A 20,378-nucleotide genomic window follows, 5' to 3' on the forward strand; every position below is an offset into this window, starting at 1 on the left:
CTCTCTCTCTCTCTCTCTCTCTCTCTCTCTCTCTCTCTCTTGTGCTCTCTTTCTCTCACTCTCTTTCTCCCTCATCCGACTCGTTCTCTCATTGGCTCCGAAAAAAGAAAATAATGATTGACCTGTTGACGCCCACCGGCGTCTTAAATTAATTCCATATCTAATATTTATGGCGTATCGATACTCAATCATATTCGCGTTGACACATTGAAGTTTCGGCGCTCGATATGAATACATACATACATATACTACATATATTCTCCGCGAAGATGCGAAGTATATTATTAGGCACGGCGATTAATCCGCCGCGCTCTACCGTACCTAGATGTTCGGTTTCAAACGGCATCTCTTCTCGGCTTTTATGGCTTCTCCCTTGCGTTCGGGAGAGTTGGTCCGTTATCGATAAAGTTGTCCGTCACGGCGCAACAGGTAAACTCAACTTCGGGCTCTCACTTTCATCCGTGAATTTTGTCCGGCGTGAAATTTCCGTCTCCCCCGTTTTGTCTCCTTGATCTCGACGATCGTTGCCAACCCGTCATAACATTAATAAAACGCGACTCTGATTGTTCGCATTGTTCACGAATAATTCGACAACTTTTGCCTTATGATTTACGACAGAAACGCAAATTACGTAGGAACGTAGCAGGACTCTTTCAATTTAGGGTACGACATCCGGTTTGCTTTGTCGCCGGGGAACAAAGCGCTTCACGACAACAATTTTCCGAGGAATCCTGCGACTGCTCTCTCACGCGCGAAAGATGCAGAGAGAACGTACGCAGACAACGGCACGCATCAGTTTCCCGTCGCGCGCTAATTATCGTTTGCGCTCGACCATCCCCATGTTTCCGCGACTTTCGGGAGCTCTCCCGCGCGTCGTGTTCGATCATCCCTCGGATGGAAGTTTCCCACCACTTTCGTGACGATATTTACGTCACCGTGAAACTTGCGATTGCGTTCCTTCGATTGTGTATCGCGTGGGAGTTACGCACTGGCAAATTGCGTCACTGCAAAAAAAGAAAAACGAATGAACACGTGTAAAGGTTTAAGGGGATGCTGAAGCTGATAACTTTACCGACAGAACACTGACATTTTTCTGCAAAGTTTACGTCGTATTGGTTACACAGAATTACAACTGCTTTTACGCAATGAAAGCACGTGCAAAAATAAATAAGAGCATTGCTTGATATATGACAAAAATGAACAAAAAAATTTTAATATAAAATCTCAAGCTGTCAGTTAGCGTAATATTTGCCTAATCCAAAAGTTCCACAGTTTGTACATACCGAAAGTGTGGATATTCCAAACAGAAAAATTTTGAAGAACATTACCTTTGCATCAGCATTTGGAAGCTTAAGAATATCGAAAAAGTTTGCAGGAAGATTTCTACACATACGAGTATATGGTTAGGTTTTTCATTGAATATGGTAAAATAAAGCAACGCACATTCATGTAAGTTCTATATATACAAGAAATATGAAAAGGATAGCGTGATTATGTTAGTGACGATCGTCTCTGCATTATCGACATTGTTCGAGTTCGTCATCGACTCCAGGATTCCCTTAAGCTTTTGTACAATTAATGGAAATCAAAGCGACATCCCCTTAAGAACCGGCAAGAATGATTACGGAGATCTCTCTCAGAGTGAAACAAGCAAAGGCATTTTTCGTTTACTAACTAAAATACTGAAAAGATCAGCTTACAATTATGATATTTATAAACAAGGGAATTGTTTGCAGAGACGTATAGAATATTTCTTTTTAGGAAAAATTTCGAAATAAAAACCAAATGATTTATTTGAATGAGCATCGCATGGAAAGTACAGTATGAGTTCATATTTTAATTTATTATACATTTTCATTTGCAAAATCCGTATCTATATATTTCTTGACAGTTATCCAAGAACAACTTTGAGAAACGTTTGCCGAGGAAATACAACGTACAGAGTACGAAAAAGTATAGCTTGCATAAGTGTAGCACTAATTTGCAGCTGTCGCGTTCGCGCGAGCGATGTATCAGTATTCGCGTGTATGTATATGTCGGACGTACAACTACGCACACAGAACAATGTTTTGCGCTCTTGCCACACAAGATCCCAAAGCCAAATCAAGATTTATTTTTAGCTTCTGCCGGCCCCTTAAGGAGTTTATTCATTCATTAAAATTATAGAATAATTTAACGTAAAATTTATAGCATTGAAATACATTCGCACAGAAAAAAGATTTCAGTTTATATGACTGAATGGGGACCAGACGAAAAACTCGCTGACAAAAATAATATCTCTGTTACTGTGACCGAAAATATCTGTCTGAACATTTAACTGCGTTAAAAATCATTTGCAATAAGTTTAGTAGAAATATATAATTGGTTGAGTAGAAATTTTCTACAAAAATCTTTCTATTCCTACAACTGAGTTTTTTATTTGGTTCCCACATAACAAAAAATTTAATTACACTAACAGAATTGTTTTTTTTTCTGTGCATAGTTAAAGTTTCATGCAATTTACCTGCAACGTTTATGAGAAATTCAATATTGAATATCTTGCAATTTTGCATATAACCTTATGAAAGCAATATAAATGACCATTATTTTAGTATAACTTCGTGTTGGGTAATACTACTTAAGTAAAAAATTTATGATTATAAATATTACATGTTACGAAACGCGCGGAAGAAAGAATAATATTCACTACACTATTTTTGTGTAATTGTCAATCATAGAAAACTGTTGTTTTGTGTCCGAAATAATATTGTAATGAGTGAAACATGACAAGGTAGTATCATGAAATTAGTTTCATGATAATTTCATGATAGTTTCAAATTAACATTTATTACTTAAATAATAAAATAATAATAATAATAATAATAATAATGAAATAAACCTATAAAAACGTAATTTTGTCCGATAAAAAGTGAATTTATGTGTAGCTGCCTTGATGCTGAAAATACATCGTTTGAGCACCCTAAAAACATTCTGAAAATAAATACCTGATGAATAAACTCTTTAAAGCCTCATCAGCTTTTCGACCTCCCTTATGTTACATCGCACAACTTCTCGTTCTCGTCGTCGTCGTCGCGACAAGCTCCGTTACCATCTCGGACGTATCTTATTTGCAGCAACCGAGACCACTACCTCAAGCTGTTCGAAATGCGGACGCGATTGAGCTTGATTCATTTCTTTGGCTGTCTGCTTTTGATTGCCGTCGTCGGGACAGCGAACACCTACGCCGAACCGGAACCGATGGCTCGACCGACCAGACCGAAGGCAATCGCGAGCCCCGAAGAGCTGGAACGATACTTTGACCTTGTCAGGGACTATTACTCCTTGAGGAGGGCAAGGTAAAGATAACGTTGTGGTGCAATGTCAGATTGTGTGTGTCGAGAACGTAATTGCCTATTTAACACGTAGTATAGTCGGTTACAAACCGATTTGCGCACTGTTTATCGAGTGAGGTTGCGATGCTTGTGCAAATCGTTTTGCAAACGACTACACATGATTATAGATATTCCGTAAACAGATATTGAATTTATATAGAAACTAATGATACTAAATCTAATGATACAGATATTGAATTTATATAGAAACTAATGATACTGAAGTATCTCAGCTCACTCAGGGCTAATTTAGTGTAGAATTTTTGACTATTTATTATGGCATTAACAGTGCAACCTCAATTTCTCAAAGCAGCCTCAATTTCTAAGAATCCTTACTTTTAAAAGTCCCTGTTTCTTTGAAAACTATCACCCAAATAGATATTTTTATTTTCTAAACATACTCGGGGGAAACATGGTGATGGCAATTAAATAAGTGACAACTATATCAAATTTGTATGTATAGAATTGTAATCTATATATAGTTTCATAAACTATATACACTAATTCTATATACAAAACTTTTATAATTATTACCTATAATTACCTATACAGCCATCATCATGTCTTTTTTTTAAGTTTAGATGAAAGCGATTCTGTAGGAAAAAGAATTCCTTTATCTAGTTGAAGCATGCTTATATATTATTATGTGTATAACTTCTCGCCAAAAATTTTTCGGCGTCTTTATAGGACAGTAGATGCTTTGAAAGATCCTTCTTTTTAGAATTTTGTTTGACTTAACGATCGAGCCATGATTGAAAAATGAGTTGTTATAGTCATTTTCTCATCACTTCGATATCATTGCCATTTTCTGTTCCATAGAGGCTTCAAATTGATTCATGTTCCACGTCATGTTAAAGTCGTCAATATGACAATTACTTATACATCAGTTATTGTGAGAATTTATACACTCTAAAACGCACAGCTTATTTGAATCAATATTTAAGGCGAGCATGAAGCTTCAAGTGATCACGTATTAAAGTGCAAAAATTCCGACACAGAATTCAGCACAGTCATATACTCGCATGCAGTAGAATCAGCTGTAATAGAATCGGAGAATCGTACCGCGATTAAGCCCCTGATTAAAAATGCTGCTTAAATATCGCGTGCAGATATGGCAAGCGCGGCGGTGACGCGGCGCCTCGGATGTCCGAATTGAACGCCACTTGGGAGACCCTGAAGACGATCTTGGACACGCAACGGCAGAATCAACAGCGCAGGCTGAGCAAGCTCAAACCGAGCAAAGAGCAAGAAGTCGCGTACCGCGATTATCACAGCTTGGACGCCGACAGACACGCGTCGCGTGTCGCTACACGACCCGGCTACCTTCTGGACGCAGTCGGCAGATACTACGACGATGTACAGTAAAACGGCCCTCGTGTAGTGTCCCTAATTTCACTGAAAAAAAAAGAAAAAAAAAAGAAAAATTATACCAAAGTCCTCCCACTACATTCCAAGCAATCGTGATATAAGTCCTTCCTTGTCGATGTTGAATTGACTTCTTGCTTTGTTTCCTTGTCGCGTGACTTAGCGTTGTGGATCTATATCTAATTGAAGGATAATTACGGTAATAAATACGGTATGTCTGAACAAGACCAAAACTTGCGCAAAGATAACGGGAGAAAGAGAGAAAGAAAGAGAGAGAGAGAGGAGGAGAGCGAGAGAGAGTGAATGAGACGATAGAGACGGGTTTCTGTCGCGATGAAGATACGCGATCTGACGTTCATGATCAAAAAACAGCTCTCGGTGTTTAATCGATTATGCTACTAATTGTGTGATACGAATCTAAATAGTACGTTTGTAACCTTCCTCCTGTAATATTGTATGTAAATTCCTTTGTTATCAAATGGAGCATAATAAAATTAAATCGAACTTAGATACACTAACCTCTGACGGTCGACTAATTAAAAGAATGACTGCCGTCCGTTTTTGCGGCATATTCAGATACGCGGGCTGTATCGCTTACTCGCGATGCAATCAGGGTGCATTATGGATGATATATTAATGTAAATCTCAAAAATATATTTTCACTTCTCGCTGATATAAACTATATCATTTTCAAGTGTCGAAAATTCGAACAGAATTTGTTTTAATGCGCGAGACTCAATATCGCGGTGAGTGACTCAAGTCTGTTATCTAAAAAATCTATTATTTAAAGTTTTCACATTCTACTTGTAATTATAATGATCAGAATAAAACCTAATTCAAGTTTATATTTTTAATATATCAATATTTAAGCTTTTTACGGCCGCTATTTTGAATTTGAATTTTGATAATAATTTGGACCCCCAAAAACTTCTATAATCGTCTCAAAGTGAAACATATTTCTTTTGAGAAAGCCGGAGGTGTGGAAGGGTTATAAAGGTATTAAGAAATACTTAATATTTGGTGCAAATTACGCGCGCTAAACATTATATAAGGAAAATTTCATTAGATTCTCGATTATAGTATTCGTGCTTGAGATATTTGACTCGGAAGACCAGTCGACCTAGAAATTCCAGATAAGCTTACACGGTCGCGTTGTTTTGTTCGATACGTACTCGGCGTCGCGCCGCGGCGCTTGATTAGACTCTCTAGATTGAGAACATGCACGTGAGGTGTTTGAAAAAATTTATTTATTATGAAAGTACTTTCGAGTGAAGTGTATATCGGTGAAGTTATCAAACGTCATGATCTATGATCTTCCGGAGATACGAAAGATTAATAATTTATCGCAAAGGAAAGGACAGTAAAGCCCGACTGGCGGTACACACGGTGGAATTATTGAAGAATGAACAATGTCTTTATTTAATAAGTTACAATACAGTGACACTATTGGGCATTACATAAGGTAGCCTACTATCCTACAAATAAATAATTATTGATGAACAATAATTACTTTTCATTCAGTATAGAACGGAAACTTTGGAGTGGACTTGGCTCAAGTTTAACCACTATGTTAACAAATGAGTACGATGTATAAGCGGATAAAATGCAGGTGGTTGCGGCGACGGCTCATTTAGATCTCACGCGCTCAGATATACCGTTTCAAAAGACAGATAACCTGAATCAGGAATTTTCTTGCGTCTTCCCGGTATTGTCTAGTCCTCCTTCACATAGTTGAACCAGTCATTCTTCTTACCCATATTCTGATGCTCGTTACTTCCGATCTTAAAAGCTCGTTGCGGAGGTACCTTGCACTCGACTTTTGCCGGGAAGTCACAGACCTGCCTGATGTAGTCGTAACGCAGGTTCTCGGGACAGTTCTGCTCGTACGGTGAGCCGTTGCTGCACATGCAGAACTTGTGGCAGTCCATATGTGGGAGCATCACCGTATAGTTGGACGGGTCCTCCCAAGGGCAATCGCCGATGCAATCAGACGGTTTGTATTCTGCCGTGGTCCTTGCGTTCACGATGTCGCCATCGCAGGGATAATTTTCGGGCAAGTCGCAGACTTTCAGGTAAGGATTGAAATTGTTGTTGCGCGGGCACTGTTGCAACGTTTTATCGCCGTTGTCGCAATCGTAGTAAAGTTTACAGTTGGTTTCATGGGGTACCCTTGTTATTCCCTCGTCGGGGCACACGCTCGGGCCTGGCGTAGTGGTTTTGCAGTCAACGTTACTCTCTAAGTCACAGACGCCGATGAGCGGGTTGAAGGACTGACCTTCGCGACATGTCTGTAACGTTCTGCGACCCCCCTTGCAGCTGTAGTAGAGTTGGCAGTTATATTCGTGAGGTACTCGTTCTCCATCTTCTTTGCCGGCGCACGACGACGAGCCTGGCAGTGCGATACTTCCAGATGTGGGTACGGGAATCAGCTTGGCGCATTTTGCGATTTCGGGCTTATCGCACACGGCATACTTATAGTCATATTCCAAGCCTGCGGGGCACTCTTGTAGGATCTCTTCGCCGTTGCGGCAGACGTAGTACTTGGTGCAATCGTATTCGTGCGGCAGCGTTCGCTCTTCCAAGAAATCTTCAAACAGGCAAGCGTTCGGGACGACAGGTAACGTAGACACGAAGCCGCATTTTTTCACGTTCTCCGGGAAGTCGCATGCGCGCAATACCGGGTTGAACACTAACCCGCCCCTGCAGCTCTTTAGAACTTTCTTACCGTTGGCGCACTGATAGTAGAAAATGCAACTGGTCTTGTGCGGGAGTCTGATTATCCTGTTCTCGTCGTCTCTCGCCGGGCATTCACCGTCATTAATCGCAGGTGTCGTGGATTCCGTTGACGGGGAGGTGGGTTGTTCATCACTTTCGCACTTCACCACCTTCGAGTCATCGCAAATCTGTCGAATGCGATCATATTGCTGTCCCGATGGGCATTTGCGAATAATCTGTAATTAAAGCAATCGTTATATTCTGTGCAGGAGCACTCGCGTGAGCCCACTCTATTCTCTTCGTGGGGCTTTTGAGTGAGCAAACGTTCTGTGTATATATCGCTTATACTACGTGTGATGTCGTCTCGAAAGCTGTTGTTTCTATGTGAGTAATAGTGGCCGCGGCCATGGAGGAATGGGTCTTATGCATTTCACTATTTTCAATTTGTCGCATATTTGCTGGACGTAATCAATATGCAGATCTACGTTTGTCAGTGAATCTCTAATCCGTTCATGCACTCGTGATAATCAATGCAGAAGCATTCGTGAGGCAACAATACTTAGTTGGTGGGTAAACGTTTGGTGTGAAGGTGGTGATCAAGACAGTAGTGACTGCTGTCGTAGTGCCTCTCATCGAGTGAGATTTTTTGTGGTCTCTATGATAGTAGTTTACTGTGTTATCGTGATTTTGTGTGTAGAGACAGTGCTAGCGATTTTCGGTGTAATTGTGGTTTTTGTGTGAGAGTGGTAGTTCTATGCGTAGTGGTGATAGTTTTGTCGGTATGAGTAGTGCCAAGTGTAGTGTCAGTCGTAAGGTCAGTCACGATGCCAGTCGTAGTCTTGTGCGTTGTCGTGCTCATTTCGTAGGTCGTGCTTAGACGTCTGCGTAGATGTTGTGGAAAGGGAGACAAGTCTCACGCATCTGATTACCTTCGGCAGGTCGCAGAACCTGCCAAACGTAAATGTAGAATATTCGAGCATTGTCGACAAGTCATGAATCTGTCAGCGTACTCGTTGTAATCCGTGCAGGAACACTCGTGAAGCAACATTACCTTCTCCGCGGAACCTTTAGGCGGATAAATATCTGGCATAGGGATGATAGGTAGATAAGAGGTTCTAACAGGAAAAATAGCGGGTATGATTGTGGCATCTTGGCTAAATGGTTATGTTTCCTATTCTTGTCGTGAGTATCGCTCTTTTTGTCGTGCCGTTCGTTTCTCCCAGAGTGTTGATAGTTTTCGCGGCAATGCTCGTCGGAGGGATGGGACATTTGATTATACTCAGCTCGTCGCAAACTTGCCGAACGTAATCGTAATATAAACCGGCCGGGCAACTTCTACGAACCTGTAATCCGTTGACGCATTCGTAGTAATTCGTGCAGGAGCATTCGTGCGGAAACCTCTCCTTGGAATTTTTCGAACAAGTTCTCTTCTCCGTGGACTCGGTGGTCCACGTTGGCGAGTAGGTTGTGGTGGATATCACGCACTCCTTTTTCGGGTACTCGCACATCTGCAGAGTGGAATTGAAGTGGAGACCTTGCGGACAGTATTTGAGGACCTTCTGCTTATTTACGCACTCGTAGTAAGCGTTACAGCTGTTCGGATCTTCATACTTTATGCCCTCTTTTTTGCTCGAGCACTGGTAATAGCTGACGGTCGTAGAAGGGAATGTCTCGGTGAACGTCGGGATAGGTCGGACACATTTCACTATATTTGGAAGATCGCAAACCTGTCGGATCCAGTCGTAGTGCTTACCTGCCGGACAATTCTTCAGGATCGCATCGCCGTCACGGCATTCATAATATTTGCCGCATTGGCATTCGTGAGGTAATTTCGCCGCCCAACCGGAATCCTTTGGTGGGCACTCCTTTGGTGGGTGAGGAGGTTTGGTTGGAGGTTTAGTGGGAGGTTTGGTGGGAGGTTTGGTGGGAGGTTCGGTGGGAGGCGTGAACGTGACGTCGCAGTGTATGTCGTGCGAGTTGCAATCAACATTTTCTGGTAAGTCGCAATAACGAATTTTTGGGTTGAAGAGACCCCATGGGCAATGGTACAGGCTCTTCTCACCGTCTATGCACACGTAATAGTAATCGCACTTGGTCTCATGGGGTATTCTGATTATCTCGCCACCGGTATCCTTAGGACAGCAATCCCATATTCCGGGAGTCTTCTGAGTCGTTGTTGTCGTCGGAGGTGTATCCGGTGTGAGGGTGATCGTTATGATAGAATCGGTGCTAGTAGTAGTAGTAGTAGGTTCTGTAGTTGTAGAGTCGCCTTTGTGGATACAGCCTGCGCGATACGGCCAGTCGCACACTTGCAGCTCGGGATTGAAGTGTAACCTCTTAGTATGTTCTTTGTTCATGAAGGGACAGTCCATCTCTATCGGAGTGCCCATCAAACATTTGTAGAATTTTGTGCAGTCCTTATGAGCAAGATGAATCGTGGTGTTTTTTGGGTCGACTTCGGGACATTTTGTCGGGATCTTTACTTGCGGCGATTGGCCAAACGTAGATACGGCCAATGTGGTCACGAATAAAACGGCCACTGAATACATCCCTAAAAAATTCAAGATCCTTGTGATTCATAAGTTCATTGTCGTATTCGTAAGACCAATGTCGGCGATTAAATCGAAAACGTGATGTCTCTAATTCCCTTCAATACCATATTCTATTTGTTATATTAAGTATACGTAAACAGAGGTTCTTGAAATATATAATTTAAATGTGGAATTAAGATAAGTAAGGCAAGTAATAGCTGAACCCGAATGTCAATGCAAATATTTAAATTGAAAATAATGTTTGACAATGTTAACACATGTACCGAATCCTTTCAAGTTCAGGCTTGATTCCTGACTGAGGTAGTATTTTTCGCAACATCAAAAATAAATTAAAAAATGTACAATGCATATAATTAGAATAGGATAATAGAAACTTAATCAATATTATATTATAATTAATATTAATTATAATTTAATATATATACACAAATAATAATAATATTGATTATAATATAATTATAATAATATTAATTATAATAATTAATATTAATTATAATAATTGACATCTCCAGGGTCATCTCCAGGGTTTAATATGAAAGGTAAATTTACATCAAACCGACTCTGGAGAAACATTCAGAAACATTGTAAGTTCGTGAAAATATTTGACGCGTATATTACCATTAACATTGCCAAACACTTCCCATAATTTAATTTATCCTTCCATAATTTAAATATTCACACAACATCCGTTTTAGGCTATTACTTTTGTCTTACCTTGTCTTTTCTTCATTTAAATTCTGTTCAATATTGTTCTAACACAAACGGCTTGAATTTATCATTTGTGACAATTTACTAAGATTTAAATTCAACGCGCGTCAGTCATTTCTTTACATTTTTTGCGAATTATGTTTTCAACTTGACTTAATGAAATGTACGCGGCACAACTAATCTATAAATGCGCGTAACAATTTACTGAATTATTTTAAACTTTTGCACATGCGCGCGCGCGTATGTGTGGGAGAAAGAGCACATGTGCCATTATTATCTCGCGTTACCCCTCGTCGGCATATGTGCACGATTAACCACGATTATTCGCACTACGTGAAATTGCTGTCCCTTTCCGGGAAAATGTACGATCGCCTTGCACACATTCGCCACAATCGACTATAGCATTAGAATTATCCTGGTGCGCGGTCGTTTCTCCTCCGTTTGCCTCCACTTCGTCACTTGTTCGTTGTCCCGAGTTCCGCGAGTAGTAGCGAACACTCACCTTTCATCGTGAAGAACTCCAATCGCTAGATCATAAAGACTGGGACCTTATTACCGTCACTTATCAAGTCGCGAACTGACGAGCGCACATCTACGAAATGATTTTTATAAGCGCGCAGCGGGGACAGAAGGGTGTTATCGCCTAACATACATGCAACTTATCATATCTATAACTACGACGGAATTCTCCTCTTAGAAGTCACTTAAGAGGATACCGAAGTGGATGACGAATTCGAACAATTTCGATAACATAGATCGTCATTAACACGATCATATTGTCCTTTTCGTATTTCTTGTAAGATATATTTTAACGTGTGAGATAACCGTTCGTGTGAGATATTGTTGCCAAACATATTTAACCCTTTGCGTACAATCACATTTTTGGGACATATATAGTGAGCGAAAAAAATAGTTGATCTACCTAAAATTATTATTTTAGCTCCAACCATATATTCTTTGGCCATTCTAATACAAAAATGGTAATAGTAACGTGCATATAAGGTTATTATCATTATAACATTATAGTAGAATTTAATCAAAAAATTTTCGCGACCACAATTTATAGTAGTTATTTCTCTATATAATTATAGTTATCTTGTAATCGATCTTATATGGAATACGTGTTGCTTTATTTTACCATGTTTGCAGAAAACACAACTACGCATATATGAAAATTTTTCTGTAAACATGAAACAATATGATATAGCGATCTAGATACGGGGTATCGCTTTAGCAAGATCTTTAATCTTTACGATTGGATTCCTTCCCCGAAAACTCGCCCCTAAGCGGGGTTCTCGCCGTTCCTGTAAGCGTCGTAAATTTTTGTCAGTCCGCTCAATTTGCAGCGAAAGCAATTAGTAATGCGAAAAACTTTAACTAATCTCAGAAATTTCAAGGATTCGGGAAAATTAAGAATTTCGTTTAGATCTGAGAACTTTCTGGCAGTTGGTGCTTTGAATTTTCGCAACGTAACTCGCAGGAATTAAAAATCCTCGGATTTGCGAATTCTGAAATCCAATTTATATCCTGAAGTACGTGCGATTTGGATCTAATTTCAATTGTATGCTAGATTTCTGTATAGTTTGCACACACTGTATACAAATGTTTTCTTTTTACTAGGAAAGCTTACTTGAAGAAGTCCTTTTTACTAGAAAATCTATAATTCTTATAGATATACAACTGATATTATAAACTATCGCGATATTATTACGCAACTCATCGGATTTTTTTTTAAACCGTAACAACTAGTGACTTTTGATAGTAATCGATTCGATAATCCACATCAAGATAGGATAATAATCGAGTTATCAGTTGATGGAATGTACGTGTAAAGGATAAAGATTAGTCTCGTCAGAGCGATTATCTAAACATGACGCAAAAATAGAAGTGCAACAATTACGATGGAAAGAACACGCAGGCATTTTACGATTCAATTTGCTAATATCTTTTATTTCAATTTACACGGTTTACACACGTCGGCAATTCTGCGCGTGTATAAGAGTACGTGTTTATAAAAGTGTCATGCACATAACTACGTTCTACGTACACGTATAAAAGTCAGTCCTAAGTCCTGACGTAATAGGCTCTGATTCTCAGATTCTCAGATTAATATTTTTAATCGATACACGAGAATGTGAAGCTCGGCTTGTATCGTGACTCCATTATCGACTGATAATCTTCGTCAGCTCGATAATTCGTATAAATAATGTTCGCCTTAATCATGTTATGAATATAGATGTAATACTACGCAAATTTTCATTTATATATTTCTGATATCGATTTATTTGTTTCCTAATATTAGATTGCAGAAGATTTGTCATCTTGTCCGTTAAATTCTTATAGGAGGCTCGGTTATAAAAAAGAGGATAAGAAGTCTTTGTTAAATGTTTGTCAATGTTTGTTGAATGTTTGTCAAAATACCGACTCGATGATTTGATTTGACAAGATTATTAATCTCTAAGAGATTGAAAATAATTCTGTTTACCATTTTATTTAACAAATACGATAAGCTTTTTGTATCGACTTGATATGTGTGCTAACTATAAAACAGATTTAAGGGAAAAACGAAGTCTGAAGTATCGTATGACCATTTATTTTGTTGCTCTACAGCCTACATTAATAATCCTTGAAACTTGTCTAAGACAAGTAAGATACACAGATTTAAATTCAGAATTAGATTACAAAATTCTTCAAGTAAATTGTACGATATATACGACATTATAATTGTAATCGTCATCCCGGTGAAAAGCTTACATCTAACTCTCTAAATTTAAACCCAAAAATCTCACTTGTAAGTTTCAAATAACTATTATTACGGACTTGTATCTGTATTAATAATTGTCATCTGAAACTTATTTCATATAGGATATTCAGGATTTTCGTTCAGAGTTAGATCCAAGTTATTTAATTGAATTATAGTTACCTAAAAAAATATAATTTTATTCTTAGCGAAATCTTTTCATATATGGTCTCAAGAGGATTATCCTGAAAAGGAAAATTTTCTAACACCGTCAAAAAAGTCTAGCAAGATGCTGTTTCCTGTAATTCCATATTTTAACCGAAAATTTTTACGAAAAGAAAAGAATATTTTATCTAATAGATTATTAATCGACAATCTACTAGATATTATTTTACATTTTTCCTTTAGAAAAATTTTTTCTTTTTAGAATTAAAAAAAATATGTTTACTTCAAGCAGAATGTCCTTTCATCTCTCACAAGAAATCTCTGTTAAGAACAAGATTTATATTGTAGATAAAAAATGAAATTCTTGTAGGAATATTTTGCTTAGGATATTTTCTTTTTAGTTTTAGAAGAGTCCTATTGAGCCCATATGTAAAAGGACTCCGTTAAGAATGAAACTGTATTTTTTTAGTGATCACATCATTTAGTTGAATAACTTGAATCTAACTCTGAATAAAATCGGAGTATATGAGATAATGTAAGAGAGTCGTATTAAGTCATGTAAGAAAATTCTTTGCTAAAGAAATAAGATTATATTTTTCTGATGATATCTGAGACATTTATATCCGTGACTGCGATTCAACTGAAAAATGTTCTTATCTAACTCCAAATTTCTTATCTAAATTCAAATCCGAAAATTTCATTTAAAACAAATTTCAAGTAACAATCATCAATACAGACCTAATTCCCTAAGAATCGACGAAAACAATCACGAGACGGTGAAAAGTCGCGCGTTGTTCTTTCTGCGCCTCAATTCCCCTGCTAGGTTCACGTTTTTCGCGAGATCCTCTTCGCACTTGACCGCCCACGCCCAATTGCAGACCTTCTCCTTCCTGTCGTAGTACAAGCCTTCGGGACATTTCATATAGTACGGGACGCCGTTGCTGCACTTGCAGAACTTGGTACAGTCGTTGGCCGGCAAGTGTATAGTCTTGTGTTTCGGATCAGGGAACGGGCACTTGCCGTAACAAACGGTCTCTGAATCGATATCATCCTGGCTATTCGCAGGCATCCCCAGTCGCAATAATGCCAATTCCGCCGGCAGTGGGTGGCATACTATCTCGTTGAATGGCCAGTCGCATTCGCTGATGGTCGGATTGAAGTACAAGCCCACAGGGCAGCTGTGCATCGTTTTCCAGCCGTCCTCACAAACGTAATACAGGGTGCAGTTCGTCGGGAACGGTAACTTGGCGGTGCCCTCGGCAGGGCAGTCGGGGTCCCTTTTCGTGGGTAACACGTCGACGTTGTCCTCGTCCGACGATTCCAGTGCCGCTGTCGGAACCTTGAACGGTTTAGGGCTGCAGCATGGACTTACATCGCATGATATGTTCTCAGGAAAGTCGCAGACCCCGAGTTGAGGATTGAAGCTGTGGCTGTCGTGGCATCTTCGCAGGATCATCTCGCCACCAATGCACTCATAGTATTTGTCGCAGTCTTCCTCGTGAGGAATCCTCACAAGACTAGTGTTGTCCTTGGGGCACTTGACGATGGCCTCGCTTGGCGGCCCCATCGGCCGGAAGATGCAGCCGGCGTCCTTGGCCCGTCTGCATCGCTTCAGCCGGTTGTCAAAGTGATCGCCCTTTTGGCACTTCTTCACGACCTGCTCGCCGTTTTCGCACTTGTAGTACCTGGTGCAAAAGCACTCGTGCGGCAACCTAATCTCTATGTCGGAGTCCTTTTTCGGGCAACACTTCCATACACAGCTCTCCTCGCAGCCGACCTTACTTGAGTAGTCGCACATCTGGGTGGCCGGGTTGAAGTGCAGGCCTTTCGCGCACGTGAGCTCCTCCTCGCGGTCGTAGTCGCACAAGTAGAACTTGGCGCAGTCGGACTCATGTGGTATGCGTATGCACTGCTTCAGGTTTTTCGGGCACACGCTCGGCCGGTTCAAATTGGCATCCTTGCAGACCGCGAGGTCCGGCCAGGCGCAGTTTTGCAGAGCGGGGTTAAAGTGCAACCTGTCGCCGTACTCGTTTCTGTACGAGCACACCTGCAGGGTTTTGTTCCCTTGTAAGCATTCGTAGTATTTGCTACAGTCGGACTCGTGTTTCAGGCGAATCTTAGTATTCCCGGAGTCTTTTTCCGGGCATTGCGTCGGTATCTCGACGTCGGCATTCGCAAATACTCCCAACGCGACCAATGCGATGAGCGCCAAATAGTTCTCTGTAAATTAGAGAATGTTTATACTTATGGGTACAGATTAACAAACATAAAATTAAGCAACCATAGATGTATAGTTGTGCAGAATATTTGATAATTCATGATACACTTATATGTAAGAACTCATCAAATTGAACACAAAATTCCTCCACCATTTCATAAACTACCACGTTAAATTTTAAGTTATTAATCAAAGAAGATTCACTAAAAGAAATGTTTTGCTGATTTAGGTGGAATTCTAAATGTCACAGTTAAAGTTCATCGCTGTTCTTTGTATCTGTCTGTAGTAAGTAGAACTTACAGCAGCAGCATTTAAAATCTGCAAGCAAATTTAGGTGTGCAAGGATCATACATTCATTTGTCTCTTGTCGCTGATCTTTTTTGTCTACCATAGTCAATTTTTATATGAAGTGTGATTGAGTTTAATCTGAGTTGGCGATACACGGACACTTTCTCGCGAAATTTCACAAGTATTTTAGACAAAAATTCCATCTCTGCCATCTGTATTGATTAAACACAAAACATATGCGATATCGCAATGTTTGCTAATTATATAACCGTCTTAGTTACTTTTTCGTATCTCTAGATAATTTTCGTTATATATATGTGACTACAAGACCAATTTTTTTTTAATGTTGATGAATGATCACTTGTGATACGTCGTGTGCTTGTATTAGCTCAAACTGAACAAAAAACTACCATTTTGAAATGACTATATAGACTTATTACTCAAAGAAAATTAATGCATTATCGCGCACAATTTTGCATCAATTTTCTTTAATTAACAACCAAAAATTTATGTGGTCATTTGCAAAATTGTATATAGCTATATAATAATATATATTAATATATATATAATTATATATTTATGTTACACGTAAAATATATAACTAGAAATAATATAAAGATAGCTGTCTATAGTATAATCTATTTTTCTCTGTATATTTTTTATTTATTTATTCGTTCCATAGAATTTGCGAATCTTGTTTTTTTTTAAGGATCTAAAATCTGTTTAATCTGTTGGAAGCATTTCTACATTTTCGGCGTTATCGCGTAATACCATCTTCAATTTTGTCACGCAGCGAGAAATAACTGTTATCAATTTTTTAAGCTCAACGACACTACTGTGAGACACAGATTTGTCCCTACAAACGCACGCCCAGCAAACACCGATGATAAAAGACAATCTCCCTGAGCTGAGTTTTAGCTTAATAATGCCAAAATTTTGTCCACATTTAAGGAAACCGTGCCCTGCGATAGTTGAAATGGTCTCAGTGCGTTTCAGTGTAGCGTTTGGCCGAGACACATTTTATCAACAGTGGGATCTTTTCAGCGGCAATCGTGACATAGCGATCGTGACAATAAAAAGTACTTTCCGTTTCATGTAGCGATTCGTTAACGAAAAAACAAGACAAATAGATCCCTGTGAATTCCAATGATGTATTAGGCGCACAGGAAAAAACGCGAAGGTAAATCTGGCCGACGCGGCCCGCGATTATTCGACGAACGATTCAGTTAGCGAGCTTTGCCCTTTAACTCTTTCATACCTGCGGGATGTATATATCTTACTTGCTAAAAAAATCATAATTTTAAGACAAATAGTCCTATCGACTTCTACTTTGGTTTGTTTTAAAAAGAAAAATTAAGTCTATATCTAAAATAATTAGTACACTTTTAAATTTAATATTTAATATTTTTGATAAAATATAGTTATCTAAACTTTTCAAAAATCCAACTTTTAACTGACATACTGCTAACATCTCTTCAGACGTTTCTCCATCTCGCCCAGCGAATTTATAGAAGAGAAGATCGCGTTTTGTTGGCAAATAGACTGTTGCCTGTAAAAGTTATATAACTATATAATTATATCGATAATCATCAATAGCATGTGTACGGATTTTGACTCTCTTGAAGTCGAAAATGCGTTAAAAAATTCTTTCTAGTGACTGAGATCTATTATTATAAATTTAAATTTTTCACATTCCATTTGTAATTAATGATCAGAAAGAAGCCTAATCCAAATTCATATTTTAAGTATATGAATATTGAATCATTTTACGGCCGCCATTTTCAACCCGCCATTTCGATTCAATTTAAATTTTGACAGCAAGTTTGGACTCAGTGCTCCCAAAAACTTCTGTAATCGTCTCAATGTGAAGCACATCTCAGCCATCTCAGTGGAAAAGCCGGAGGTATGAAAAGGTTAAAGCCGCGAAACTGGCTCGCTCGTGTCGCGTTATTCGCCCGTGGAAGCATGAAGCCACTTGGCCGTTCTCTCACCTCTCATCGCGGATAGAACTTTTCTCGTGATTCTGCTTGCGTCAACGCGTATCACATTTGGCAATGACTGACCGTTGCAATCACATGCACTCGATTTTTATACAGTTTGCATCATCTTATCACATCCGGATTATCATATCTGCATTTGTGAAAAATACATTGCCTTTATTCGCACGCCGACGAATAATCTCCCGTTGTCGGCTGACAATCAACCGCAATTATTGAAATCAGCGTTGTCGACTGGCAATCAACCGGCCATTTCCGAAATCAGCGAAATTGCGCGCGGCAAGCCGAGTGTTTCACCGGCGCAATCTCGCGACACCCCGTATATCTCACAACGGAATATACTACATATATAAAACTCACGTAAATTTAATACAATATCGCGTTATCGTCTCGGAAAGCCTTGAGATCTCTTTAGATAATGTGCCTGGTGACGATCGCGCTTCTCGTTGACGTATTATCGAGATGTAAAATCTATTGCCGTGCGGAATGCGCGGCAATCGATAAAAATAAAAAGGATGAAAATCGTATAAAACGACGGGCATGCGCGATTCAGTGAATCTTTCAAAGAAGAGAGTCGACATATTTGTCGGGCAAATATACCCGCACTTATGAGATTACAGGAACTATTTATTCGTAGTCTGAGAAGGGAAGAAGAGGAAGCTCGCGTTTCGTGCGGAAATTCATGGAGCAAATAACGATATAACGTCAGCCACGGTTTGACAATCAATAACGAAATTAAACGGGAGCGCGATTAAGGCGTATTGAATTTTGGCGACGATTAATTACGACACCCAGCGAGAAGACGGTAACATTATATAGGATGATGACATTACCGCACGGTATATTTGATTGATGGTCATCGATAAAATTTTTTATCTTGCGATTTTTAAGTAGATAATACAGAAGAAAATGCCACGACAGTGAGTTCTGAAGACTTTAATTCGGTGGACGCGAATATTTTACACGTCTTATTCTACACTGAGAGAAAAAGTATCTAAGAGATGAAAACATATTTATTCAGTGGGTGTACTAACAACGTATTTACTTGTACTAATATATAAAATATTGTACAAGTAAGAAAACATTTCCTTAAGATCTCCAATGAAAGCAATCGTTTATTTTTTTTATTTAAATAGAAGAATTTAGATTTAAATAGATATGTGCAATTTTATAGTAACCACCGAATAAGTATTTTTTACTTTTCAGATATTTCTTTTCTCAGTGTACGAAATACGCGCGGTGTATTTCACGGCGACGGGATAAATTAATCTCTCACGATTTGGACTTATTTGTGATAACAGATGACGAATAAAAGAGCCAACTTAATTAAGTTCGTTGAGGGTGGTCCCTCGCATACAAACACGAATTTACAAACGAGAAAGCTTTTTTGATAACTTGCATAATATTACGATTTCAGAAATCTATTTTGATAAATAATTACAAATCGACAGCGACATATTGAACTCAATACTGGCTTTTACTCGAAATAAATATATTTTATATAAGAGAATTATATTTTATTAAATAATAAAGCACCGCGTATAAAATCCGTGTTTTATCTTTAAAGCGAAATTGCAAAAGCAATGCTTTTATCCATTTTAATTAAATCGATTTACTCTTGAGTTGTGATGTATTGAATCAATTGCAAAAATGAATTCACGAAGAAAGGGGAGAGGGGGACGGGGAAACGCAGTTGAGGATGACATGAGCATTTCGCGCTTCGTAGGGAAAAAAGCAAACACGAGATATACAGCTCCAAAGGCTGTGTAATTAAGCGAACATGTTATTTCGCGAATACGCGAACGACGATTTCTATCGATGCCGATAATTGAAATAAGTATCGGAGATGACTCATCGTATCACCGATAACGATACAAGTGCACGTACTACGCCTAAAATTCCGCGGACAAAGGTCTCTGATTAAATAGTTCGGTCATACCATAGAGGGAGAGCGCTGTGGCTCTTTATAAAATATAGCAAAAAATTACCCCGAAAGCGGCCGATAAGGTTATAGAAATTGATGTTATCGGCCGAACATTAATTAAACATCGTTAAGGGGATGCCGGATATGCAAAAAAACATTGACTTTTTTCTGCAAAGTTTACGTCTAGTTGCTTGCACGGAATTACAAGCGCTTTTACACAACAAAAGTACACGCAAAAATAAATTGGAGCATTGCTCAATATGTAACAAAAACGAAAAAAATTTATAAAAATTTAAATTTTGAGCTGTCAGTTAGTGCAATATTTGCTTAATACG

The 20,378-nt window shown here is 38.9% G+C and overlaps 2 protein-coding genes across 16 annotated transcripts in view; one reads left to right on the top strand and one right to left on the bottom strand.

Moving 5' to 3' along the window:
- Positions 1-5,581, top strand: part of LOC116852238 — an 83,240-nt gene extending 77,659 nt beyond the window's left edge. For 14 of the 15 annotated variants that reach the window (XM_032832388.1, XM_032832386.1, XM_032832380.1 and 11 more), the window contains 2 exons: positions 3,114-3,335; positions 4,481-5,581. In XM_032832388.1, the coding sequence (XP_032688279.1) occupies positions 3,145-3,335; positions 4,481-4,736 (447 nt within the window). In that variant the 5' untranslated portion in view covers positions 3,114-3,144 and the 3' untranslated portion in view covers positions 4,737-5,581. Of the gene's footprint in view, positions 1-1,921; positions 1,944-3,113; positions 3,336-4,480 lie in introns of those variants that run through there. The other variant, XM_032832392.1, reaches the window with a different exon arrangement.
- A 547-nt stretch (positions 5,582-6,128) lies between these two features.
- On the bottom strand, positions 6,129-18,245 carry LOC116852253. Its single transcript, XM_032832434.1, has 5 exons — positions 18,114-18,245; positions 14,387-15,836; positions 10,267-10,298; positions 8,795-10,002; positions 6,129-7,687 (listed from the first exon to the last, which is right to left on the bottom strand). The coding sequence occupies exons 1-5, from the start codon at positions 18,118-18,120 to the stop codon at positions 6,449-6,451; spliced, it is 3,936 nt and encodes a 1,311-aa protein (XP_032688325.1). The 5' UTR covers positions 18,121-18,245; the 3' UTR covers positions 6,129-6,448.
- Between the last annotated feature and the right edge of the window lie 2,133 nt (positions 18,246-20,378).

Source organism: Odontomachus brunneus, unplaced genomic scaffold, assembly GCF_010583005.1.
Source record: "Odontomachus brunneus isolate Ranch 3 - 2012 unplaced genomic scaffold, Obru_v1 Obru_scaffold_208, whole genome shotgun sequence".
Lineage (NCBI taxonomy): Eukaryota > Metazoa > Arthropoda > Insecta > Hymenoptera > Formicidae > Odontomachus > Odontomachus brunneus.

What these genes read in the sequence shown, in the direction of transcription:
- LOC116852253 (XM_032832434.1), bottom strand. An exon ending in GCGCGACTTTTCACCGTCTC is followed by an intron (nt 10,299 to 14,386) that starts GTGATTGTTTTC and finishes ATACTACCTCAG; the next exon opens with TCAGGAATCAAGCCTGAACT. An exon ending in CCTGAACTTGAAAGGATTCG is followed by an intron (nt 10,003 to 10,266) that starts GTACATGTGTTA and finishes TGAATTTTTTAG; the next exon opens with GGATGTATTCAGTGGCCGTT.